This window comes from Vulpes lagopus, chromosome 10, assembly GCF_018345385.1.
Source record: "Vulpes lagopus strain Blue_001 chromosome 10, ASM1834538v1, whole genome shotgun sequence".
In the NCBI taxonomy this organism is placed as follows: Eukaryota; Metazoa; Chordata; class Mammalia; order Carnivora; family Canidae; genus Vulpes; species Vulpes lagopus.
Genome location: NC_054833.1, coordinates 64,380,595 through 64,407,569, shown reverse-complemented (window position 1 = coordinate 64,407,569; position 26,975 = coordinate 64,380,595). Strand labels below are relative to the sequence as shown.

At 47.0% G+C, this 26,975-nt stretch overlaps 1 protein-coding gene across 2 annotated transcripts in view; it reads right to left on the bottom strand.

The window, feature by feature from the left end:
- LOC121499775 (protoheme IX farnesyltransferase, mitochondrial) overlaps positions 1-26,975 on the bottom strand; it is a 127,881-nt gene that overhangs the window by 1,940 nt on the left and 98,966 nt on the right. The window contains exons 6-7 of one of the 2 annotated variants that reach the window (XM_041770892.1): positions 12,873-13,105; positions 7-3,512 (exon numbers count right to left, since the gene is read on the bottom strand). In XM_041770892.1, the coding sequence (XP_041626826.1) occupies positions 3,289-3,512; positions 12,873-13,105 (457 nt within the window). In that variant the 3' untranslated portion in view covers positions 7-3,288. Of the gene's footprint in view, positions 1-6; positions 3,513-12,872; positions 13,106-26,975 lie in introns of those variants that run through there. The other variant, XM_041770891.1, reaches the window with a different exon arrangement.

The window sequence follows — 26,975 nt, the reverse complement described above, 5'->3', positions numbered from 1 at the left end:
TGCATGCAGGGCGAGGACAGAAGGGGGAAGCAAACACGAGCTGTCATCAGGGACGCACAGAAGCCTCGGTTCCTGGACCCGAGGTGCCCTCTCCGCTCGCACTGGCTCTCACATTCCCTTGCCAGCCTCCACTCGCCTGGCCGTGCAGGTCAGCCTGGAATCTGGGACAAGCCCAGGGGACAGTGAAGTGCACCCTCTCCACCCAAGACCCCCCTGCCCGCCCTAGGACACCGAGCATCTGTGGCTCCCATCCAGTCCACCCAGTACCCACTGCATGTCACAGCATCGTGACCACCGAAGCCCCCCCACCAGCCGGCGGACCTCTGGGCCAGGCTTTAGCTCGATTTCCACAGGCGCCCGCGGAGGCACAGGGCCACTGCCCAAGTCTGCGTACAAGGTCCCTACCCGGGGGGGGGAGGGGTCGGGGGGCTGGTGGCTCCTGCTCGCAATGGCAGTCCTGAGCCTCATGGCCTTTGTCTGTGTCCTGACCAGCTCACAGGGCTTCCAGGGCAGGTGTCTGCACATTCCAGGGAGCCCACACCATGTGGCAAGCAGGACAGACTTAAACAGCATGTGGCAAATAAATGGGGTGGCATGAAGGACCGCAGTGCCCGAGTGCAACGAGCAGTGGACTGTGGCGGCGCAGCTCTTCAACGCAATGCATCAGTACCTTGAGCACCACTTAGCCCCTTTGTCTGGAACAAGGCCTCCCCTCACCCACCAGGGTGGGACCAAGGCCTGCGCTTTTGGGGCATGGATCTGTGACAGAGCCGCTCATGCCAGAACTTCACTGAATCCTCACTGGAGGCTGTCAGGTAGGTTGTATGCTCATTAAGTGAGCCAATGGACGGGAGGGGGTTAGATTCAACAAAAAGTTCTGAAGGAGGGGTTCAGAACAAGCCTGATGAGGAGCCCGGATCCCCTCACCCCCACACTAAGCCTGGCTCCCCCAGGTCAGGCAGCAGAGCCCAGTCCTGACTACAGGGCTGCTCATTCCCATGGAGGTGACTCATTGCTCCTTTTCTCATGCCAGAAGTGTTTACTGAGCACCTACTAAGTGGCACACACAGTGCCAGGTACTGGGGGACAGGATGGTAAGTGCAAATCCACATGTGTCCCCTGTGGCATGCAGTTCACCCGGCGAGGCATGAATCAAAAGCCACACTAGTGAATCCACGTCACACTCAGCTGCTGTGTAGGAAGAGTCTGTGCCACGAGGACACAGAGCAAGACCTAGTGGAGGGGGGCAGGGGAGACCTCTCTGAGGAGGGCATGTCTGAGCTGAGCTCTGAAGGACGAGTGACCCGTCCCTCAGGGCTGGCAAGTCAACATGAAGGGGCATGTCGGAGGTGTGTGTGAGAAAGGGCATCGGTGTCACTTGATCAATCTGTGAAAGAACACACTCAGGGGCCCCCAGCAGGTATGGGAGGGCTGATCGGGGCTGAGATGTGTGGGGATAGGAGCTGGGATCCAGGTGGTGACAATGAGGTGGGAAGAGAGGGCTTCCAGAGGCCAAGTGACAGGGAGGTCAGGACAGGAGGGGGAGGGAGGTAACCCCTGGGTTTGGGGGCCTCGTGAAGATGCCATGCCCTGAGATGAAAACAGGAGAGATGAGGATGACAGCACATGAGTGTGCCACTTGAGTGTGTCCAGCCTGACACGCCTGTGGGACATCCAGGTGGCAACCAGGCAGTCGTGAAGAGGCATCAGACCTAGGGAGCATATCTGGGAGCTACCCATACCTGCGTCTGGCACTGGGTAGACCCTGGTGTCCAATCATTATGTGTTTCCGGGTTTCCTGCTTGGATGCAAATTCCTGATGGGAATGTTCATTTTTTGCATATCTGGAGCAGAAATATAGAAAGTGCTTGATGTTGCTACAGAAGAGGGTCCCTAAAGGCATCAGTGGGAGCCCACGTGGACAAAGAAAGGCTTTACTAAAAGCCACGTGAGATTGCAGTTTTCCAGCACGGATTTGTGAACGGACAGAGCTATTTCTTAAGATTCCCTCCTTCCTCCCTCCTGGTGCCTCACTCCTCCTGACACCTAAGTGCCTCCTGGGTTGGGGGGGGTCCCCGGTCAGGGAACCAAGAGCTCACTAACCCACCAGGTCATCCACCCTGGCCAGCACCCTCCCACACAGACAGGTTGAAAATTTGTAACCACAGTCCTATTTCAGGTAATGAGGACCTTTTAAGCTTCTCCTCTGTGGGACCGTTCAGAGAAGGCAGCGGGGGGTGGGGAATCACTATTGCTAGAACAGAACCAGCAGGAGAGAAGGCAGTTTAAATAATTCAGAATCATGCAGAAAACCAGGCTGGGGCTCCAAGGTCCTGTAGGGTCCCTGTGGTGCCCATGCTGGGCAGGATCAGAGGGATTGAGCCTCTCTTTTAAGCTCTTATCTGTATTCGTCTACAGCATGGGCTGTGGAGTGACAATAGGGGCAGGCTCGTGCATCCCCTCACAGACAGAATGGTGACTTCTGCTCATATTGTTGTGGGCAGAAACTTGCTCACTTCCAAATTCAGTGGGTCAGAGGCAGTTGTGGCATAGCAAGTAGGACTTGTGTGGGCACAGACTGTAGAGGACAGGGGCAGGGGGCTGCTTTGGGGTCCAGGAACAGTTTCTCAGGGGTTCTTTAAGTCAATCCATTCCTTTCCAGCCTTGCAAGATGACAAAATAACCAAGGCTGGATGGGAGCGTCCCTGTTTCGGTAGGGCTGCTGACAAATCCCTCAGGTCCATTTGACTCTATCTATAAATCACTTCGTGGGCTTCATTCACTTGGGGAATAGGTGGCAGGTGTCTGCCACATGCCAGGCACCATTCTAGAAGCAAGCCCCACTGCAGGTCTGGAGGGAGAGGTGATGGACAGAAGCAACGGTAGGACAGGGAGCTATAGCCCACGGCTGGGGCATGTGGGCATCTGTAGGTGGATCAGGTGTCATGGGAGCCACGGGGGTGGCAGACACAGATCCCTTTACTCAGGTGGGGAACATCGGGGACACACACAGGTGAGTGCATTCACGGTGGAGGCCTGAAGGGCTCTATTTGGGGTCATTTTAAGTTTGAGGTGCCTGCAACACATCCCAAATGTCTTGTGGCTGTCGCAGGCCAGGCACTGGGTGGAGGGGTTACACGTGCCTCTTGCTCCCGACCACCTTCCCATAGGTGGCATTACTCTCGTCGTACAGACGAGAAGCTTCATCAGCGTGCCCACCCGGGGAGAGTCAGCCCACGTACCAGCACACTCTTTGAGAAGAATGCTGCCTCACATCGACTCAGACACTCAGACTGGTAACGGCGGACCATTAGGTGCCAATTCAAATGTTGATGTTGCTGGGTAGAGATGGGGCTTGCTGGAAGGAGAAACTGCACCTGCCTGTTTATTAGGAGGCCCGGGACCTTGAAGAGTGTGTTTCCATTGGGCACAGACAGTACTGGTCTTGATAGTGAGCACCTCTTGGGAACCGGAAAGGACAGAAGGGAAGGCTGGACCTCTTGTTTCGTGTGCTGATGGAAAAGGAGATCACAAAGGGACCAGTGAAGAGGAGGTACTGCTAGATATTCGGGGCACTTTTGAGGTGTTGAGCATGAGCGACGGGGAGCAGCCCACCTGCCACGCGGGACAGGTCTCACACCCAAAGGGTCTATACAGATTATGGGCCACAGTGATGACAGCTGTGGCATGAGGGTGGCAGAGGGACAAGGGACAAGGCTGAGACATGTCCTGGCAAGAGAGCAGATATCACTGAGGGCTCAGAACCTTGGGAGGGCATCGGATAAGCCAGGGCATGGTAGTCAGGTAGCCCGTCTGCTGTTGTGTTCAAAGAGCTGAGGCAACACAAACTCAGCCAGGAGACCAGACTGGAAATGGTTAAAACGATCAGGCCCCAATGTGGGCTCTCGCTTGCCTCTCTCAAAAGCCCTCTTTTTCGTGTGCCAACTGGAGTATTCTGTTTTGCTCAATATGCATTTTCGGTTATGCTTCTGCTTAAAATAACATAATTAAAAAAATCATTTTCATAAGAGTAGCATGCTGCTTGCTATGCGAGAGGAAATTGGGTGTGGGTTTGGCTCATGTCACAAATGAAAGAGCTTTAGAAATCACAGCTTAGCCTTAATGGATTGTAATCAGAAAACCACCACCCCCACGCAGTTCTACTTGATGGGTCGCAACTGCCTCTGCTCCTACAAAAGATGTAAAACAAATTGCTCTCTTCATCAAGATAAGGTGAACTGAAAACAGGAAGACTTGGATTAGTCCGGGGGCTGTGGTGGAACCCACCTTCCTTGTGGGGTAAACACAGAGCACTCAGTTTACTGACTCAAAGGCCTCCGCTCAGCCTCACCCCCCAACCCTCACCCCAGAGGAGTCTGCTGTGACTGGGCCTATCTTCTGCGACACCCAATCTATGCAGTGTGCCCACTATGTGACAAGCGCAGTCTGTTCTCGAGGCCCTCTGCTGGAGTCTGGCAGGGGAGGCAGACAATATTACCCGGAGTCCAGCCTCTGAAGATCACCGTAGGTACTGTGCTCGCAGGGGACACATAGGAAGACCTAAGTCAGCCTTAGAGAGGTCAGGGACTGCTTCCTGGAAGAAGTGACTTGTAAACCGGGATCTGAAGAGGATGGTCTCTGAGTTCCAATCCATTCACAAGAACTGTGCCTTCTCTGCTTCTTTTAAACCTGGTTTCTCATTTCCCTACCCAACTCTGTAGAATCTGTGTATGTATGTGGTTTAATCATATCTGGAAGACATGTCTGCTTCCTGGCTTTTAGGCAAATATTAGTTGGTCTATGAATATGCAAAATGCCAAAAATCTATGATATAGGTGGTGTATCTGGGGCTATGGTTCTGGGGAGGACAGGGACTTCCTGGGGTCACGAGGTCACAGTCCCAGCTCAAAGGCCACACCAGAGAATATCCAGGGGTCTGGGGCATTATTTCTTTTCCTCCATATACAGGAAATGGAGACCAGCCCATCCACCATGCTTCATCTCATAGTACCTTGCTCTGATTAGGGGGGCATGCTAACGTTAGGTGGGGGCAATGCTAACCAATGTCTTCCTTGTGACCCATTGCAAATATGATGCATTTTAAAACCCACTCGGAATATCTATCAATCATTTTTATACCACAGACACAGAAGAGGGGGACCTCAACCACTGCCACCTCTGCTCGGGTCAAGAAACACTTGTCCAGAGTACACATTTTGTTGGGCAAACAAAGCCACGGCAGTTGCAGTCACATGGCTTCCCAAGAGGATGGAGACAAATATCTTCAGGTGGGAGCTCTGAGTCTCTGTATGGGCTCTTCCAAAACAAAATTCCTTTTGGAAGGGAGTTCAATGGTTTCAGCTAGCTTCCTCTGCTGCCTGGTGGGCCCACATTCAACTCCTTCCCGCCTGGACCCAAACCCATTCATTGTCATTCACTGCCCACCCGGGGCCTTGGAAAAGACAAAGAGACAGCTCCAGTGAACCTTGGTGCTGGGCTGGGGAGGTCTGCCCTCCCCAGGACAATAGGCTCCCCCTGAATGTGGTCCCTGGTGGCTGGTCTGTTCCTCAAGGGTTGTATTTGTGCTCTCAGGGGTACATGGTTATGTAAACTGGGGGATGGCTCGGGGAGCCAAGCCAAACCCAAAGCTTCATGGTCACAGATTCCGAAGCTTTTCCTTTCAGGGCTCACACAAAGGAGCTTGTGAAACGGGTCGGCCTCCACTGTGTAATAGACTTCGAAAGCGTGGGGCATAAAGGGAAGAGGGTGTGGGGCCAGTTGATCAACTGCACCCTGACAAAAGGGAAGACCGCGGGCCCTCTGAAAACAGGGACCGGAGTGGGCAGGAACAGCTTGCCCTGGGAGAATCCTCTGGAAGTGACTCAGGGATGGCCCAGAGGCCCAGTGAGCAGGGGCAAAGGCGCCCTCCCGCCCTCACCTGATTGCACACTACCTGTCGCCCCCCCTGCAGAGTCACTCCAGGCTTCCCTTTGAAGGGAGTGGCTCAGAGTAAAGGAAGCACAGAACTCTGACTCAGTGCTCCCCTCTCCTTGTCATTTCCCTACAGGGTAGCTTTGGGCATCTGCGGGTTCTCTGAAGAAATTCAAACGTTCCCTACTCCCCTAGATCTCATCTGAGGGTATTTCCATCTTTATTATCCGAATACCAATATGTTCCCTGAACACTACCAACTGGGTACTGGGTGCCAGGCACCACACCTGCCAGAGGCTGTCCTCCAGAGGCTGATCACTTTCCTCAGGAAGGTGCTGGCTGGGCTCCCTCAAAGCCCTGGTCATCTGGTCAACCCAGCTCAACCTGACAAGCCCAGACCACACTTCCTGCATCGCACCAGAGTCGGCCTCCAATTACACCATCAGTCTTGGGTCTAGCAGCCTACTTCTAGTACGTTCTTTCTCAGGCTTTTGTGGGTTTTGTCTTCGAAGAGAACAGGGCTCTAATATTGTTTGGTTTGCTGATATTCCCATGAAAATGTTCCTTGTCCACCCTGTCTTTAAAAATACCATTTATCTTAATTAATGCAGCCCTCTGAGCCTCGTTAAGGGGAAAAAAGAAATCTCACACAAAATGAACACTCACTTTCAAGTTTCATTTCAAACTGAACCAGGGTTTTGAGGGGAATGTTTGAAAGTGCTTGGGTTCAACAGAGCCAGGTACTTAGTAAGACCTCAATAAATATTTGTTGAATGAGGATAGAGAACATTCCCTCTGTTCTATTATTCTCTTTTCTCATCCCAGAATAAAGGAGGTAAATAGAGTGAAACAGTATTTAACATTTTGTAGTTTACCAGCTGAGGCTAAAACAACTCCTTCGCTTTTTTTGTTACTAAAACCATCCATCTGCCAAATGCCACTTCCCGATAAGGGCCCAATGCTGAGTCCTCATTTGTAACTGAATGTTGGCTCACATAATTAATGTTTACCACACAACAACATTTGAATTACAAACCCAAGGCAATTTACACATCAACTCTCCGGGACTGTCACCCTGGCCCGTGCCACAAACTCCCAGGCCCTGGGATGGAGTCAGATTTGGGAAGAAGACAAAACAGAATCAGAGCCTTTTTAAAGTAACGGGGGCGCGCGCGCGCACACGCAAGAGAGAGAGAGAGAGAGATGGCTTTGGCAGGGAGGGGGAAGGTACTTTACCCTGAAGCTTCCAAGATAAACTAGAATCGTCCCTGGAGGTAAACACTGCTGAGAAGCCTAATGTGTGCGGCTCCAGGCCCACCGGGAGCTGGGCTGTCTGCTGCCAGCACTTATCAGCAGCGCCCCCGCCTGCCCCAAAGCGACCCCTGGGCTCCACAACCCCCCCCCCCCCCCCCCGCAGGTCACTTCTCTCCCTGCCACCCCGCCCCGGCCACACCGGTGGCCAGAAAGCGGCCCCTCTGGTCTGGCCTTCCTGGGTTTTTTGCTGGTAAGCATTATTCATGTTTTCTGCGAATAGCGGTTAAGCTTAAAAAAATAAAATAAATAGAAGGCAAAGTAATTAGGCAGGTGGAGAAAAGGCATCTCACAGGGAAATGGACACAGGTACAATTCCATTACGATGATTGCCTTTATTGATACGCAGGCCACAAAGCGGGGCTTTCAGAGCTAAAGCTCAGCGTGTGACAGTCACAGGCACGACTGGGGGCAGAGCTCCTGACAGTCTGTGCCACAGGCCGGGGGTGGGGGGGGGGGGGGTGGGGGGGGCGTAGCTGTTTCTAGCTAGAGGACTACGGCCACAGACATGCGTCTGGAACTCACACGGGGTTAGCTTTCCCAGTTCTCATACACTGATCTGTCATGTGTCTCGTTTCCCTCCCACCCTGCTTCTGGTCTCCCTTTCAGGGTGCTGGGGTACCTATGGGCGTTCGTGCTCTGCACCCACACAGCCGGGGCATCTGCAACAATGAGAATGGCTTTCTTTCACTGTCTGATAAAAAAAAAAAAAACCCACAACAAAGTAGTTTCGGGCAGGGGGTGGTGGTGGTGGGGGGGATAGAACGCAATCAGAACCCCATGGGATGGCCTTATGCTTATTTTAGGTATTTGGTCTTTCCTGAAGGACGGAAGGCACCATAATCTCTCTCTTCAGTGCTCAGAGCCTCTGGAGGTCTTAATTGGCTCCGTAGCCACCGCAGAAACCACAAAAAGATCTAGACGCTGAGAAGGGAGAAAAGTACTTTGGGACATTAACATTTCCTTACTCCACAGGCCGTCTGGGATGCTAATCGCTTTCTAGGGCTACTCATTTTATCTTTCTTCTCAACTAGACAGGTCCCGAGGCTGTAGGGTTTCCATCTCCCATCCGCCTGGAGCTCTTCCTCTCTGATCTTGTCGGCAACCTGCCAGGCCAGGAAGGGGCCTTTATGGAGGTTCAAGGGGTCAAGGTGACCGAGGTGCTGAGTACATGAGGCCATGAGTGGGGCAATATTCAGGGGAGCCGGCCTGCCTTCACACACACACCTTGCTCCCACTCCCGCCTGGAGTTTCACAGGTGTTCACAAACTGCTCTTTCAGGGGAGGAGCAGATTGATGCTTTGCTAAATACTTGAAGGGTGAAAATGGGATAGGGAAGGTAGGAGGGTGGAGGCCAGGCTTAGGACAGGTAGAGGCCGACTGAAGAAGGGGTCGGAGGAGACAGAAAGCTTGGGAGGACCCAGGAGAGCTCAGCTAAGTACTCAGCTAAGTATTGCCTATGGTATGGTTCTGTAATCCTGAACTCCCAGCCTTGCTGCTATCCTGCTTAAACCTCCAGTGGGTCACTAGAGCCTTTCAATAAAGTCCCAATTCCTCAGGAAAGCAGCCCCTGTTCCATGCTGTATGTGCAGCTCTCATACCTACAAATCCTTATGGATGTTCCTCCCTGTCCTTGGAAAGCACTCCCCTCCTCCAGTGAGCTGTCAAGGCTTAATTCAGAAGTTATTCTGCTCCAAAGTCTTCTTGGACCAATTTTTTTTTGGGTGGGGGAGGGGGTTAAGAGAGCCCATAGTCCTCTGAAGGCATCTTTCTTGCTAAAGCTCTCATTGCTCAGTTGATTATTTGATAGGCCCCTGCCTCTCTCCGAAGACGCTGAGACCTGCTTTCTGTGAGGACAAGCCTGGGTTTCAGGGATTTTCAAATCCCTAGTGCCCAGCACACAGTAGGTCCTCACTGACACCTGCACGAGGAAGCAGGCTGCTCAGCTGAGTGGGTGGCCTGCCTGCCTCTCCTACACCCTTCCCTCTTCCTGATCACTGCAGTTCAGTGGAGTACTTGAAAGACTTCTCTCCATTCAGACGTTTCTCCAGAGTGATCACTCTCTGGAGGTTCAAAGACAAAATGATTTGGATACCACAGAAGGGGAACACTTGGGGCCACTTTTCTTTTTTCTGCAGGGCTCTTTCAAGCGAGCATGTCCCCTGTGATAAGAACCCAGATAAGGGACACAACCTCTGTGGGTGATACAAATGACACCACTGAGTGCATCTCAAATAGTACCACACCCTGTGCCCAAAGCTTTAAGTATTTCCAAGATATTCTGAAGCTAGAGCTCTCTCTGGTTCTGTCTTTGCTGGCTGGTGGTTCTTAAAGGGGTCTGTGCATCACCTGGCAGTGTGTCAGAAATACAAGTTCTCAGACCTACTGAGTTGGAAACTGTGGTGCAGGGCCCAGGAACCTGGGTTTTGGGAGGCCTGCCTGGTGATTCTGAGATGCACTCAAATTTGAATCTGTTTTAGACTTTGGGGAGATCACCGGTGCAGTCTCAGGTGATGCCCTAGTATTCAAAGCACAAACTCGCAAGGAAGATGGAACATAGGTTCATAAGGACATCAGTTTGTCCTTCTAGGCAGAAATGACTCTTGAACTTTCCACAAGCATGGAAATGCTCTTCATCTGTGCCATCAATATGGCAGCTCCTGGCCACGTGTGGCTGTGAGCATCAGAAATATGGCCTCTGGGACCAAAGAACTCAATATTTATTTAGTTTACATTGGAACTGAAATAGTCACATGTGGCTGGTGGGTGTCCTCAAGGATGGAACAGTACATTCTAGAAGGTGGCAAAACTACATATATAATCTTACTCAACCCAGCGTCTAAAATCCCAGCGATATAAACGTTGAAACTACATTCTCTCAGATTCTACCTCATTTCTGTGTATCACTTCCTCTTTTATAGTCCCTGGCACAGAGCTGAGGCTCAATAAATATTTGGCAACTGACCTGGGATTAACTTAGTTTTGTCAGCTGGAAGATGGAAGGTACCTATTCGCTGATCGATTTATTCATTCATTCAATTTTAATCAAAGATTTGCTGCTTATCTCAAGTTTGCTCAAGCAAATCAATGTTTTGATACTTTTTTTTTTTTTTTTGAAGCAGTTTAAAGCATTATGTAAAGTAACACTCTGTAAATCTGACGGGAGTTTAGCTGTAGGACTGGACCCATGTGTGAATGAGAATTGGGGAGGCAGTAAACCATGCCCTAATTGTACACCCTGCCATGTGTCTTTACAATCTGACGAAAAAGGATGTATTCCAAGTCACCTGCCAGAGAACTTCTCTCTGTGGTGACATCAATCTGTTTCAGACTGCTCTGCTTTATGCCAGGGTCAGTTCAGGTGGGTGACGGGGTCTCATTTTTCAAGATAAACATGCATTTTTACCCTGCAACCTAAAACAAAGTATAGTCTGGCCCTGGGCTACCACTAATGAATCTGTATACAAATGACTGAATTTGGATTACAGAAAGACTATACACCAAATTATTATTATTTTTTATTTTACATATGACTATTAGCAGTTTAGCCAAACTCTCTGAATGTGTAAGAACTCCTGCCTGAGTGTGTACTCCTAAGTGGGAAGATTTTTGTAAAGTTCTTTCTTTCTCTGGCCTCTGGGGATGCAATTCTAGCCAACACGCGCCGAGGCTCAAAATCCTCTCGAGTGAACCTCCCGGGTATACAATGAAGGCCTCTAGCCCTCAGCAAGAAACTGGGTGACAAACAGAGGAGAGGGGTCCAAGTTCTGTACGGCTCTGAACTGGACTGCCCCCACCTATCTCCAGTGATACTGGTCTCTGGGGCTGTAATATTGGTCCCAACGGTGACTCTGGGAGTTCCTAGAAAGAAATGGTAGTTTGGGGGCCTTGCTCCTGGACTCTGGGTCTGAGGAACCTGCATAGGTTCTAGCACTCCCAGCAGGGTGTGGGGGGCTGTGTCCGTCAGATAGGCATGTGACTTGGAGCACCACATCACTGCAGATAGGGGCCCCACCTCGGATGTCTGGGCAATCATTAGAAAGGTCTGGAGAGGTTCAGAAGGGGAAAGGTAGGTTTTACTGGGGCTAGGGGAGACAGAAGTTTGGATCAAGTCAGGATTGGGGCTTCAGGGAGGAATCTGACCAGGAATTTGGTGGTATGCAGGTGTGATCCTTAACTATAAATTGCAAACGAGGGGGCACATTCAGACACCATCTAGTCTAGGGATGTCAATCCCGTGCTTCCCACCTTCTCTACCCTCGCCCAAGAGAGCCATCACTAAGGACCAGGCGGTCTTCCCCACCAAGCCTGAAGGGAGCTCACAGTCTGCAGACCAATAGCCAGGTAACAATTACAAATTGCTCAGAGTTTGCAAACCAGTAAGATCTCACGATCTTTCTTGATCTGCATGAACCCACCTACTGTACAAATGAGGAATACAATAATAATTCACTGAATCCTCATGACAGCTCCATAAGAAGGGACCTTGTGGGAGATAAGGAGACAGTAGCGTAAAGAGGTCTAGCACATTCTAACCAGGTGGAGCTGGCCTCCAAAGCTGGGCACCCGGGCTCCAGAGCACTCGCTCTTTACCAAGGTGCTGTCATTGCTCCCACATGGACAAGATTCTGGCTTGGGGTTTAATCACTGAGCCAATGAGCATGGGTCTAGATTATTTTATCTGTAGATTCATGAAACTCCAACATTTACAGGATATTAAAACCATTCTAAGAGACGATCATGCTAAAGGTGTAATCGCCTTTGTAAGCTTGCCAAGTCAGAGTGTAAGGGCTTTTATGAAAAGTTTCAGAAATGTGGCTCACGGCACTCTGGTTTATGGTCAACTGCCTTTTGATCTCTCATGTGAAAAATATGTACTTACATATATTGCAGGAAACCTCACCACTTCCTTCCTAAGTGTTGGTCAAAAACACTAATTACTTGGCTAATTAGACTGTGAAGCTTCCCTTACAGATGGTAAAAATGAGCTATTTTCACCCCACAAATTTCGCTGTACATCCCCACCAAAAAGTAGATGGGTTTCAATGGTTTTATTGTAGACACCATGAACAATTTAAGCAAATCATATAAAAATAAATTAGAAACTAATGAAAAGACTTTGCTCCTTCAAAAGGGGCTGGGAGGGAAGACCTAATGCTGGGGGCTGCCGACGAGGGAGCCTGAGCTTTGAGAGGAGAGCTGGATGCCTTGTCCTGGACGCCTTCTCCACAACGCGAGACACCCCAAAGGAATCAGCAGCCCCGACTTGATTCATGATTTTTAGGTACTTGCTTTTCATTCTACCTGTTCAGCCAGTTTTTCTTTGTTGTTCCCCTAGATTAGCCCCTGCCCCGGAAAGCACACGCTCGCCTGGAAGCCAGATGACACGGTTTCCCTTCGGCTCTGCATTCACGGTATTTCAGGCTGCCGCACCAGCACATTTGCCAGAAGAATTAGTGCAGAATCAAATGGAACCTAACAGCATGTGCTATGGTTCCCGGAAGGAAATGCCTCTGACTAGCACGTGCTGGTGCTTGCAGGCTGAGAGCAGCACAGCGTGCTTGGCTCTGGCACCAACCCGGCCATAGGCCTGCGGACGAAAGCGGACACTTCACAGGCGACATACTCACCAGCATCAAGGCTGCCGGTGGCCGCTGTCCAGCCCATGACAGGTGGGACAGCCCCGACAACGGCACCCACCCACGTGTTGGCAATGCTGATCCTCTTCAACGGGGTGTAGCAACAGGTGTACAGGAAAATGTTGAAGACCCCCAGGGCTCCCGTGAGGGGGTTCACCCCCCAGGTCAGGAGGGCAACTCCTGGAACAGCACAGCAAGTGGCAAAGGACACAGCTAGCAACGGGCTGAAAAAAAAAATCAGCAAATACAGAGCAATCACTTTCAAGTCCAGGTAACCACGATGCACACTGGGAGAGCTGGGGGAGTGAACCACCCGCCTATCATATGCTGAAGTGACCATGCTGGTTCGTCTTCTTCCCTGCAACGTGGCATCTTCTTGCATCTGCCAGCTGGGAACGAAGGTACAGAGTCAAGAGGCTAGAGTGCCCTGGATTCGTACCCGGTCCTGCCCCCTACCTGGCTGTGGGATGCTGGGCATCCCTGTGCTCATCTGTACTTGTGCTTGACTGCGCTTTGCCACAGGCTGAAGGGAGGTAGATGGCAGACCTGCTTGGCACGGGGCTCTGTTCTATGGTTAGTGTGAGAGAGGTGACAGCTAAAACAATACTGTCACATTTGGGCAGAAACTGGGGACTTCATTCAGGGAAGCCCTTCTGCCCCTGTATTTACACTTTATTTAAAACCACCACCCAATTAGCAGTAATGGATAACGATAGTGTATCTAAGTATATCTATCTGTAATAAATTACAGGCTCAGTGTGGGGCCAGCGCGGTGCCAGCAGCGAAACACCAGGGGGCCACTCCGCAGTGACGGCACACTTCCAGCTGCGTTTCCAAGACACTGCTTGTTTCAGAGACATGGGATTTCAAGAGGAGTCACATGATGTTGTACATGCAGTGACAGCATTCAAACACAACTCTCTACTAGCAGTGATGATTCTAAGGCTGATTCTCATCAGAGCCCACTTTTTTTTTTTTTTTAAGATTTTATTTATTTATTCATGAGAGACACAGAGAGAGAGGTAGAGACACAGGCAGAGAGAGAAGCAGGCTCCCTATGGGGAGCCCAATGCTGGACTTGATCCCAGGACCCCAGGATCATGATCTGAGTCAAAGGCAGATGCTCAACTACTGAGCCACCCAGGTACCCCTAGAGCCCACTTTTTAAGGTGGACTTTGTGTGGAACCCTGTGAAAGGCTTTTTGAGAGTGTAGATAAATCGGATCTATAAGTTCCTGATTATATGTATGTTTATTTATTTTAAAGTAGGTTCCATAATCAACACCGTAGAACCCGACGTGGGGCTCAATATCATGACCCTGAGATCAAGACCTGAACTGCAATCAAGTCAGATACTTAACCAACTGAGCCACCCAGGTGCCCCTATTTATCCTTTCTTAAGAAACCCAAGGAGGCACTTGAGTGGCTCAGTGGTTGAGTGTCTGGCTTCAATTCAGGGCGTTTGAGTCCCCAGAGGAAGCCTGTGTCTCCCTCTGCCTATGTCTCTCTGCCTCTCTCTGTCTCATGAATAAATAAATTAAATCTTTGGGGCGGAAAAAAAAAAGCAAGCAAAAGAAACCCGAGGAAGTCTCTGGAGCCTGCCTTCTCCCTATGGAGGCCCTAATTCCGCCTCTGAGGGAACTGCATGGGGCTTCGTGCTTCCATTCGATCAGATCAGATCCTGTGACCACCACCCCTGAAGATGGAACCCAGCAGACAGTGGGGGTTTGATGGAGAGGGTGCTTGTGACAAAGAACAGAGCTTCCCACTGATGGTTGAGTTTCCACCCCGTCTCCTGGCAATCTACCTCCTCTGGATCATAGTGTCCCCAGCTTCCATGGCAGTCACTCGGCCCCCCCTCCAACTTTCATCCTGCCTGTCCTTCCAGGGTCCCATCCTGACCATCCCACCAGGGCCCCTGCTCCTGCCGGAGGGAGCCCATGACCACACTAACTGGCCCTGCTTTCCAGATGGAAACTCAGGAAGATGGCTCTGTGCTGTTATGTCTCACGTATGGCCAAAATAGCAGTGAAAATGTTACAACTGTTGTCTTTCTTGCAATAGGGTGGTTTATAGCCTATAAGAACGGAGTTTTGTTTTGTTTTTTTTTCCTATGCGACTGTAAAAAGCGAGTTTTATTTTGGGTGGGAGAAAAATGTGGCTCATAAACATTTTTATTTTTCCTGAATTGGACCTTGTGTAAAAAAAAAAAAGAAGAAGAAGGAAGAAGAAGGAAGAAGAAGGAAGAAGGAAGAAGGAAGAAGGAAGAAGGAAGAAGGAAGAAGGAAGAAGAAGAAGAAGAAGAAGGTTGTTCGCTCTTTCTCCTAGGTCTGTGGAAGCCAGTTGGATTCAAAGGTATTAGTGTTATGAAAAAAGCCCTTTTAGAAAAGCACACATGATTCTAATTTATTGAGATAGGCAATTTCACATGGAAGTTTAGTTTCTGACCCTTGTAGGCATCCCAGAAAATCATGAGGCTTAATTTTGGTGTTTCAATCTGTGTGCTCAGGGGCACGGATGGAAAGTGGGGAGACTGACAAGCTACAGAAGCAAAAATGAGGCTATTTACCCAGGTAGCCCCAACCATCCCCGGCACCTACAGGCTGCAGGGACACACTTCCCTCCTGGTACAAGGAGACCCAAATCGGTGAATTTCACGGTTTTCTCACATTATGGGCAAAGGTTCTCCAACTGCAGACTCTGTGAAGTTTATTTTCCTGTGGTGCTTTCATTTTCCTAAAACATCTACTATAGAAGTAATATATGTTCTTTTCAGAAAATTTGGAACTACAGAAGATTACAAGTAAATTCTAAATTAGTCAGTGAAACACACTGGTTTATATATTCTTCACCTTTTTTTCAATGATACATCTATTTAAAAAATAACAGAACATACTGAACTGTGGCTTTGTTACTTACTTTATATATATGCATATATATTTAAATATTTTATTTATTCATGAAAGACACAAAGAGAGTGGCAGAGACACAGGCAGAGGGAGAAGTAGGTTTGCTGCAGGGAGCCCGATGCGGGACTAGATCCCAAGACTCTGGGGTCATGACCTGAGGCAAAGGCAAACACTCAACCACTGAGCCACCCAGGCATCCCACTTATATTTTAATATATTCTTTTTTTTTAAGTAAATTTATTTTTTATTGGTGTTCAATTTACCAACATACAGAATAACACCCAGTGCTCATCCCATCAAGTGTCCCCCTCAGTGCCCGTCACCCATTCCCCCCCCCCCCGCCCATATTTTAATATATTCTTAATAATTTCCCTGTGCCACTCAGAATTCTTCTGTATCATCATCAATAGCCATGTAGTGGCCTACCCTGTGGATATACCACAATTAATTCAGTCAACATACCCCTTCTGGACACGTCATATTTTTCCCTTTTTGAAATTAAAAAATAACATGGGCACAGATATCTTATAGACAGACTATTGTTTATAGTTCTGATTAGGATAAATTCTGAGGATTAATTCCCAGACATGAGATAGCTAAGTCAGATGACAGGCACATTTTTAGGGATCTGACTGGTACTGCCAGTTTATACCCCACCAGCAGTACATGAGAAAGCCTATTTCTGGAAACTGTACCAACACTGCATATGGTGTTAAAAACAAAACAAAAGCTAACAAAGTAAAACATGTTTGTTCAGATAGGATATTCCCATTTCACAGATGAGAAACCAAGACTCAGATGACCTTTGGACGACGAGGGGAAAACGGGTGCTGACCCCAGTGTACAACTGAAAATCCAGGGGCACCTGGGTGGCTCAGTCACTTAAACCTCTAACTCTTGATTTTGGCTCAGGTCTTGATCTCAGGGTTGTGAGACTGAGCCCTGAATTAGGCTCCAAGCTGAGGTGGAGATTACTTAAAATTCTCTCTCTCTCTGTTCCCCCTCCCCCAGAACTGCCACTCACACACTCTCTAAAAATAAAGAGAAAATCCACATGTAACTTTTGACTCTCTCCAAACTTTTTTTTTTTTTTTAAAGATTTTATTTATTTATTCATGAGAGACATACAGAGAGAAATACACAGAGACACAGGCAGAGGAAGAAGCAGGCTCCATGCAGGGAGCCCGACATGGGACTCGATCCGGGGCCTCCAGGATCACACCCCGGGCCAAAGGCGGCACTAAACCTCTGAGCTACCGGGCTGCCCAGACTCTCTCCAAACTTAACTACTGATAGTGAGAACTGCAAGAGATCCTTTTTACTGTGATATGCAATTTACTGGAGAGATGAACTGCTCATGCAGAGATGATTAGCATGACACACAGCAACTTAAGTGGATGCTCCCCAACACTTGAGCAACATTAGAACATTAGAACAAAGCAACATTAGAGGTGGTTACAAAATTATTACAGCAGTTGGTTTTATGCCGTTATGACTTGATATAGCATCTTTTACATTTGTTTATCTTTCTCTCCACTCAAATGGCACCATGTGCAGTCTGTAAATGCATGTGTGAGTTTTGATAAATTTTAAGATTTGATAATAGATTTGTGTATACATTAGCATGTGACAAGGTAGACTAGTATTAACTTATGTGTACGTATTTGTATTTTTAAATTTTTTGAAACTTCTACGCTGTGCAGTTCATCTTTTTCAAATTATCACGAATCTCAAAAAATTTTCTCCTGGATGTATTGAAAAAAAAACTACATGTATGTGGACCTCCACAGTTCAAACCCATGTTGTCCATGGGTCAACTATACCAGTAGCTGGAAACCAGATTTGCACCAGGACTCATTTGTTGGCTCATTCATTTAATACCACTGGTATGTGGGGGCACCCTGCTATAGTAAGACTTCCTCATTTCTCTGATTTCTTGGGTCCACTGAAGTCTTTAGGCTGCCTTCAGCTGGGGTTTAGCCCCTTTGGTTTACCCCACTGTAAAAATAGCCTAAACTTCCTATTGCATTTCCTGAGATGAACACTGTATTAAAAAAAAAAAATGCAAAAAAAAAAAAATGCAAACAGACTTAGAATATAATGTGAAGAGCAAAACAGACATAGCCTGAAGAGAGACAGTTAAACAGGCGGGCACTCTGGGACCACTTATGGACAGTGTGTGGGTATTGGGGACGGGCAGGGAAGGATTCTAGCAAGAAGTGCTGAGGCGGGGGGGGGGGGGTGCTAAAAGATGGAGGGGGGTGGTGTTCCAGGCAGTGGGGGCAGCATGAGGGTGAGTGGGAGGTGTCAGAGGAGCCCCCCCCACAAGGTGATGCTGACACATCTCTCTGACATTGCCTCTGGGCACATGCAGGGTTAAGAAAGTTTTGTTTTCTCAATAGAGGAACAAAATGATCAGAGGTGCTTTTCACAAGGACCCCTCTCTGCCTGCCCTGAGGACCAGCAAAGACAGATAAGCGTTAGTTTGCTCAACTCCCAAAAGAAGTCACATTAGGCATTTTCGAGGAAAAACAGGTGAGCCGCACCATCCCTGCAAGCAGGCAAAGCACCAGCAAGATGATGGTTCTGGGATAAAGATGAGTGTGTCCCAAGTGACCTCTGGGCTATTTCTTAAAGTTTGATTTACCATGGAATCTTTACCAATCATGGTGATAATGAAGCTGCTTAAATTTAGCAGGTTTAATAAAGAAATTCTTTCTTTCTTTTTTTTTTTTTTTAAGATTTATTTATTTGAGAGAGGGAGAAGCAGACTCTGCTGAGCGTGGAGCCTGATGCACCGCTTGAGTTCACAACCCTGAGATTATGACCTGGGCCGAAATCAAGAGTCAGATGCTTAACCCCTGAGCCAGGCGCCCCAGATTTAGCCATTTTTATCAGAGATCCATTTCAGATGCAGAAAAAGATTAGTCCAGTGTGTTTATTTCTCATCTCCATTAAACACAACTATGACTTTCTGCCTTACACATAAAAGTCTGGGCTACATTTCAAAGACTTGAAGGGTAATTTTGTCGAAGACTGACTTCTTATTTTTTGTCAACTACTCAATATTCCTAGTGCCCAGCCCTTGATCAAAAAATGGACCTGCTCTCTCCCACTTCTGGATGGGTCTTGAAAGTATCCCAAACCTGGAGACACACATATACACATATACATACCCAGAATTACTTCCCTTTTTATCATTTATTATTTAAAATTTTCTTTAAATTTTTCTCTTGGGCAGCCCTGGTTGCTCAGTGGTTTAGCGCCCCCTTCAGCCCAGGGCGTGATCCTGGAAACCCGGGATCGAGTCAGGCTTCCTGAATGGAGCCTGCTTCCCTCTGCCTGTGTCTCTGCCTCTCCCCACCATCCCTCTCTCTCATGAATAAATAAATAAAATCTTAAAAAAATAAATTTTTCTCTTAAACATTTTTTCCCCATTAGTCATTTTGCTCCTTTTATCATCTAAATTCCTTAGCAGATTGCCTCCATTTCAAGTGCTGCTCTGAGGTCTGACTTCTAGAAGCGAAACTAGAAGGCCAAGCAGGCTTCCTTGGGATTCCCTGGGCCAAGTTGGAACTCTCCCTGGTGAGCTGTGGTCCCCAGACCCATAGCATCAACATCACCTAAGGATTTGTTAGGGATCCAGGTGATCAAGGGGCCTGCCGAGGCCTGAGACTCAGTGCTAAGCCATTACCGGTGTGGTGCTGGGCCCATCTGGCCTACATCTGGCCTAGTCAATGGAGGATAAGCCCACAGAAGACCTCCATCTCCACTCTACCTCTGGTGCTGGCTGCAGCTGGCCTGGGTAGGTCACCCATTTCCCACTGTCTTTTGATATATGTCTTTTGATATATTCCAAGTGGAAAGAACAAGGGGAAGCTGTAGTCAACTCACTGACAAACTGCATGTTTACACTTCCACCTCTCTGCTCCCACTGCCTTTATTTAATCTAGTCATGGTGCCAAGTGTTTTGGCCGTTACAAGGGTGAGATGAAACAAGTATGTCCAATTCTTGATAATCTTGTGGATTCTAGGTGACAAGTTAGTTTCCTGGGGTTTGCTGTACTACCTCCTTATTGTGGCTCATTTTCATACCAAAAATGTGTTTTAAAAGATTTTATTTATTTGAGAGAGAGAGAGAGAGAGAAAGAGAAGAGAGAGAGAGAGAGAGAGAGAGAGAGAGAGAGAGCGCACATGCGCACAAGCAAGGGGGAGGGGCAGAGAGAAGCAGACTCTCCAGCTAAGTGGGGAGCCAGATGTGGGGCTTGATCCCAGGACTCTGGGATCATGACCTGAGCCGAAGTCAGATGCTTAATTGACTGAGCCAACCAGGCGACCCCCAAAATGTTTTAAATATGTGCTAATGCTCTTTTAACTAGCAGTATTATACTCTGATTTCCATATAGCAGCAATAACTAGTAAGCATGGTGGACAGGAATCAGGGGGTCTGAGTTCAAGTTCTGATTTGAACTAGCTATGTAAAAGTGGGCAAATTATCTAATCTCTCCGATCCTTAGTATCCTCAACTATAAAATAGGGGGGTGTCTTAGGGTTCTTTTGACAGCAAGGTTGGAGCTCAAGACAAAGAGGCTTACACAAAAAGCCTCAGTAAGAAGACCACAAGGAAGGCAAGGCAGGCACTCTGTCTCATTGACTGTAGGATCTTGAGCAAATCGTTTAACTTGGTCTTCGTTTCTTTATCTGTAGAATGGGAGGTACTTCAGAGTTAAGAATTAAATGCAGGAATATAAATAAAGCGCTTAGCACAGTGCTCACTAAATGAGTGCACGGCGTTCACACATTCATTTATTAGGATTTCTCTCGCGGCTTGTACAGTTAGCCACTACACTAAGTGTGAGTATACAGCAATGAACAAAACAGACAGCAATGTTTAGTCTGAAAAGGAGATAGACATTAAACAAACACAAGTATGATGAATTCTCAAACTATAAAATCGGCTAGAAGAACTGGCAAAATGAGACAGCATCATCTAAATAGAAAGGAGGTAGAATTGGACGCAGGGATAATAAACTCGCAATAAGTTGTTTCCACTCATTAGTTTTTTTCAAACGTATGAAGACATACAGTCATGCATGAGAGTATGAATACAGATGTATATATACTCACGAATATCAAGTACAGGGTATAAAAGTATGATGGTTGCACAGCATTTTCTCATAATAATTAGCATGGCAAAACTATTTTTATTTTCAAGGATAACTTTAAGTTAGGAATTCAACTTTCTTGTATCAAATTACAATAAAATAATAAAATAAAATAAAAAAATGAAATAAAGCAGCACCAGGAAAAGCTAAATGGATCACATGGAAAACGATTTTTCTTCAAATGTTGGTGCTCTTGTATATCTGCAGCACTGGCTGTAATGGTGTTTATTTATTTATTTTTAAAAGACTTTATTTATTTATTCATGAGAGACACAGACAGAGAAGCAGAGACACAGGCAGAGGGAGAAGCAGGCTCCATGCAGGGAGCCTGATGCAGGACTCGATCCCAGGACCATGCCCTAAGCCAAAGGTAGATGCTCAACCACACTGAACCACCCAGGTGCCCCTGTAATGGCCTTTATTAAGGAGAGGAGATTTGTGAACTTGCACAGGTAAGATCAGAAAGGCAGATGAATTGGGTGTGATGATATTGTACACATTTTCCAGTTTTTAGTAAAACGGAATAAAGGGATGAATAAGGAAAACATCGCTATGGGGGCGGGGGGAGGTAGGATGGCGGTAGAAAATGAATCTAGCCATTGAAATAAAAATGTTTTTTTTTTTTTTTTTTTTAATATTCATTCACTCAGGCAAATAGGTTCAGGGCTCATGCTGAGGGGTGAATGATGATTTGTTTCCAAACTCATATCCAAAACTGAATTACATTGAAATGGAGATATCTTTCTACTGAGCATCAGGGGCATGGGTGGTCTTCTCATTTTGCCTTTTCTGCCCAAGGCTACTCCAGAAAAGAAAGAATAGACTAGAGGGATGAGAATCTGTCCACACATTTCTATGAATTATTTATTCTTCCTTTAAAATACTATGTTTCTTTGTTTACTAAACACCAATTCTTAGTGGCTCAGTCGAAGTGGAATTTTCTGTAGAAACTGGGAACAAATGAGAGAAAAAAATGTGCAAGCTTTAATTTGATGACTATTTATTGAACTTAAATGTAATTTAAATGACTGAAATAACTTACTGGAGAGATGTAGTCTCTCTGTTTAAGTAGTGTGTCGGAGAGGTCTATGAAATGTTACATTAAATCAAGAAGGCTTTATATTGTAAGCAGCTCTGTAGGTAATTGGTTTACACAAAAATTAATCTTATAATAGTTCTTGGTCATTCTTCCAGAATAAATGGTTTTTAAATTATAAAATAAAATCTCCTTCTTTAAAAAACAAAAGAAAACCCTAAGCCTTCATCAACCCAAGCCAATTTAGCTTTAATTTCCTGTATAAATCCCACATTTGAGCTCAGACCTGAGTTTTTTGGGGAAAAGTCTCTATAGATAACTGTTTTAAAAACGTCTCCCCAGAATCTTACTCAGAAGCCTTTTCTTTTTGAACAAGACTTTTAGCTTACAGATACAAGGACTGATGAGAATTCATAATTTAGGGAACAAGTGAAGAAAATGTGGACACGAAACATAGTTTAAAAGAAAATTAATTATAGCAGCTTTGGAAAAGCTATCAGTTACATATAAAACGATGGTAACCTGCCTAAAAATTAAATTTAAAAATGCATTTAAGGGAGCCTGGGTGGCTCAGTTGGCTGAGCATCTGACTCTTGATTTCGGCTCAGGTCATGACCTCAGGGTCCTGGGTCTGAGACTGTGCCAGGCTCTGTGCTCAGCGGGGAGTCTGCCTGAAGATTCTCTCTTCCTCTCCCTCTGCCTCTCTACTCTGGCATGTACTCTCTCTCTCTCAAATAAATAAATAAATCTTAAACACATTTAGGAGAAATTCAAGAATAAGCAAGTATATCTGGCATGACTGTATTTGGAATGTGGGGCTGTGGCATTCTATTAACAAAAGCTTTAGTTCCCCCAGGAAGAAAACAAAGCAGATCTGAGCTGAGTTCTGAAAATCAACGGAAAGAATCTTACTAATCTAGGAGGGAGATACGCAAGATGGGGGGGGGGGCGGGGGCGACGGCGCAGTGCTGATGAACCTTAGTGCTGACCTCTGAGATGCCGCCTTCTAATTCCAGGATCAAGCTAATGGGGACTCCTGAGTTACGCCACCTCAATTCAGTTTAAATTAAGGATAAACTATTTGTATAGAGACTGGAATTTTCAGAGAGAAGCGATTCCTGTAGTCTGATCCCATCCATGGAAACCCAGTTCCTAGTACAGGGGTCCCATCTCAGCCTATTTCTTGAACTCCTGAACTCCTCCACTACCCCGGGCTCCCGTAACACCTTGATATTTTTCCTTTTCCCTGGTTGAGCCAGATGGCTTAAGTTTCTTACCTTCTTCCTTTTTAATTTATCGGATTCTATATCAAAAAGCAGCTTTGTCCACCCCCATAAAGTTGGGGTCAATGAATTTGAATGAGTCTTCAGAAAGCTTTAATAAAACACAATTTATAAACAGTGAGGCTAGGGAATAACACTACCCATCCCTGCAGCTTTGTAGAGTACCTGGACAGACCTGCTACCCACTGGCCAAGGTGAGTACGCAGGTGACTCCACCTCCTGCAGGAATGGTGGCTCCTACTGGAGTCTAGGGGTCTAGGGGAGTGTCTGAGAACGCAGAGACGTCCAGAGGGACCAGGCTGGTGATTTGAAAGGAGTCAAGTGGGTCTCCCTGAAAAAACATCAGCAGTGATGCACGGTGGGAACTGGTACTCAGGTCTGGCTGGCAGGTACCATGTGTGAATGTACAAAAAAAGCCCAGCAACCTGGGGCTTGATGTTAAAATGTTCTCTTTTTAAATGCTGGCAGCAGTAGAAGAGCACAGCAGGCCAAAACAAAACAAAAAATGCCTCTTCAGGATTTGGCCTGTTGGCTGCTGTTTTGCCATCAGAGTGGTCCAGGTGAAAGATCTCCACTATGAAGCAGAGGTAGCTCTGGTGCCCTAGGGTCGACCCCTCCTGTACTTGCTTCAGTCTTGTGTGGCCATTTCTTTCCCAGCCTCTGAGATTCAGCCTGACATCAAAACAAGTCCTCCGAGAACATTTTCCCAGGGTGGCCTGCTCCCTTTCCTGCCCCTCACCCGCAGCCCCCGGGTGGTCTGCACACCCTTGGCTGTCACAGAGTCCTTAGCCCTTCTGCTGACGGGTCTGCTGCTGCCTCTCCCCCCCATCCCACCACATCCTACCTGGACTAGTGCCTCCACTCTGTACCATTCAGCTTTCTGTTCCTGTGTCCAAGGCTGGTGTGCCCCAAACGCTGGGTGAGACAAACCTTTACAAACCATGCACGAGGGGCTCCTGGGTGGTTCAGGGACTGAGCATCTGCCTTTGGCTCAGGTCGTGATCCTGGGGTCCTGGGATCGAGTCCTGCATCGGGCTCCCCGCAGGGAACCTGCTTCTCCCTCTGTCTGTGTCTCTGCCTCTCTCTCTCTCTGTCTCATGAATAAATAAAACTTAAAAAAAAAAATGCATGAGAACAAACGTCCCCTTCAGACCACCACCTGCAGACCACCAGTCAACAGGAATAGCATTTCATTGTGCCCCATCTTTTCACCTCATCCTACTTGAGAGAGAGAGATAAAGTGATAGCACGTGAGACTCACTGACTCCAGGTGATTAATAAAACATGTCTGCCCCTATGACTTGCTGCTCAAGTGGCTACAAGTGATTGACTGGTTTACTAGGCTAGGATAGTTAACTCTTCATATTTATATTTCTTAAAATATCTGAATATTTCTTTGGTTGTAAGATGGGACATGGGAACGAAGGAATCCCCCATCCTCAGGACTGCTGATGACAAATGTTCACAACTCTTGCTGCTTCAGATTAATTGTAAATGCTTTCTTCTTCCTTATGACGTGAGAGTTTGCTTCCAGAAAACACCGGTGCTCCCTTCTTTTACCCACTGCCGTGGCTAAGCATGATGCTACATACAAAACCTGTTGGCTGACTCTTCATCCTGCGTGATTCGTCAGGCTGAATGATTTTTCAGAACACAATTCTCTACCTTAGCACTGCTATTATTAAGTTGAGACCAAATTTGTTCTTCCTGCCACTTCAAATGACTAGTTAACACTAAAAAAAGAAACTTCTATACTTATAAAATGTTTATGTTCTTATTACATTTGCAGTATATACACACCCAGAGACTAATCATAACAACCCTTAGGAACTCTGTGGAGCATTAGCCTGGTCTGGGTACTTGTCTGCTGGACCAGCGGGACTAGGTGATGAATAATATTCACAGCTCCCCTGCAGCCTGCAAAATGTTTACATTTGCTTAAGTGCTTACTGGTAAAACCTTCAGTAAATTTGAAAAATGTCTCCTGTGAATCCCTATAATGCTTAAGCTAAACCCTATTCTTTAAGTTAATAAATGCCAACTAAACAATCCATTCATTTCACTTCGAAAACTCCATCTTCGTCATTTATTTAAACACCAGGTACTGGCTGACCCCGACCCCAAGTGTTTTAATTTGTCCTGTCTCAATAACCTTTCATCCACTCTTATGCTTCTCTCTCTCTCCTGCCTGTGGCCCACACCTACAGCTTACCAGTTGTGGATCACTCTTGTCTGATCCATTACGTTGGAAAAACGACTGTTGACATGCATTATTTCCCTGTCAGCATCACCAAGCTGGAAAATGGATAATCCAAGGAGAGGTAATCCAAACACACATGCGTTTCAAAATAACAGGGAAGGAGGCCTGGACCAGGCCTGTGTTCACAAAGCTTTCGCTATCCAGGCTGTCCTTACCCGAACCCCCTTTCCTTGACCTCCCAGAGCACTTCTTGTTTATCCAACTCTCTCATTTCACTCAGTGCATATTGATGGCAGCCTCGGCTGTCTGCAAAGAGTTTTATGCATCTGGCTAATTTTTTCACCCTGATTATAAACCTTGTGAGCTTTATAAAAACAGAATTGCCAGCGCTGGTAACATTATCGGTAATCAATAAATTCTTAACGAATTGAATTAGACCAAGGAATTATTTAATTCTAAAATATACGGAAGAAACATCAGACTTTGACATTCTTCAAAATGATTCATTTTAGTTAGGACAGACTGGAAAAAAGGTTATTACTTAAAAATATATATATGTTTAGGATACATTAGAAATTTAAGTCTGAAGGATCTCAAAATAGGTAAAGATGGTGGATTAAAAGTGTCTGGAACCCTCTGTTTTCTCTGAAAGCAAAAAGAACCTGAAACAGGTTCTGGCTTTGACAGAACGAGAACCAGGGCACGTTCCTACAGAAAAGCTGCCAAACACAGGATAGCGAGGTAGGATACGTACCTCTCTGTATGTGAGGCAAAATACAAGACTCAGTAAATGTTAAATCTAATATCTTCATGGAAAGAATTTGACATGAAGTGTGTCCCCTGGGGGTGGGAGTGGGTCATAGCTAGTAAGTGACAAAGCAGAAGGAAGCCTTGAGATACACATCTGGCCACGAGCAAGCTCAAGTTCAGCAGAAGGAGCCCTGGGAAGAGGAGCCTTAGGTCCTTTGTGTGACCCTCTTCATCTCTACCCTTTCCCCTTCCCCTTGCCCCAGGGGACTGGACCAGGGATGAAGTATCTGGCCCAAGCTTGGACAATCCCATTTCCATTCACAAGGCTTTGGAACATGGCTACATGCCTTAGCTGGGACACCTGAGGGCTTAAGGCCGAGGCTGCCATTTTGATGATGAGTCCATGCAAGCGAAAGTAGGATCAGAAGAGTCAAGGCACAGAGAGAGGAAAATGAGGAGGTGGACAGTGAGGGGAAAAAGCTAGCCTGTAACCGCAGCCCCAGGAGGCCACCTTTTCTAGAAGTCTGGCAATAAGGAGAAGAAGAGAAAAATTAGATGCAGCAGCTGACTTACACAGAAGGACCAGTTGTCCGAATATGAAGTTGGAAGGAAGGGCCCCACTGGGGTGGTGGGGTTGGAACAGGTACAAGAGAGACCCTAGGGAAAGTGTGAGCCTAACACCTGCCCTCAGGCAAGCTGGGCTCTAGGTCTTTGAGCTTGAGGATCCCAGGCAGAAATGGGGTCCCAACAA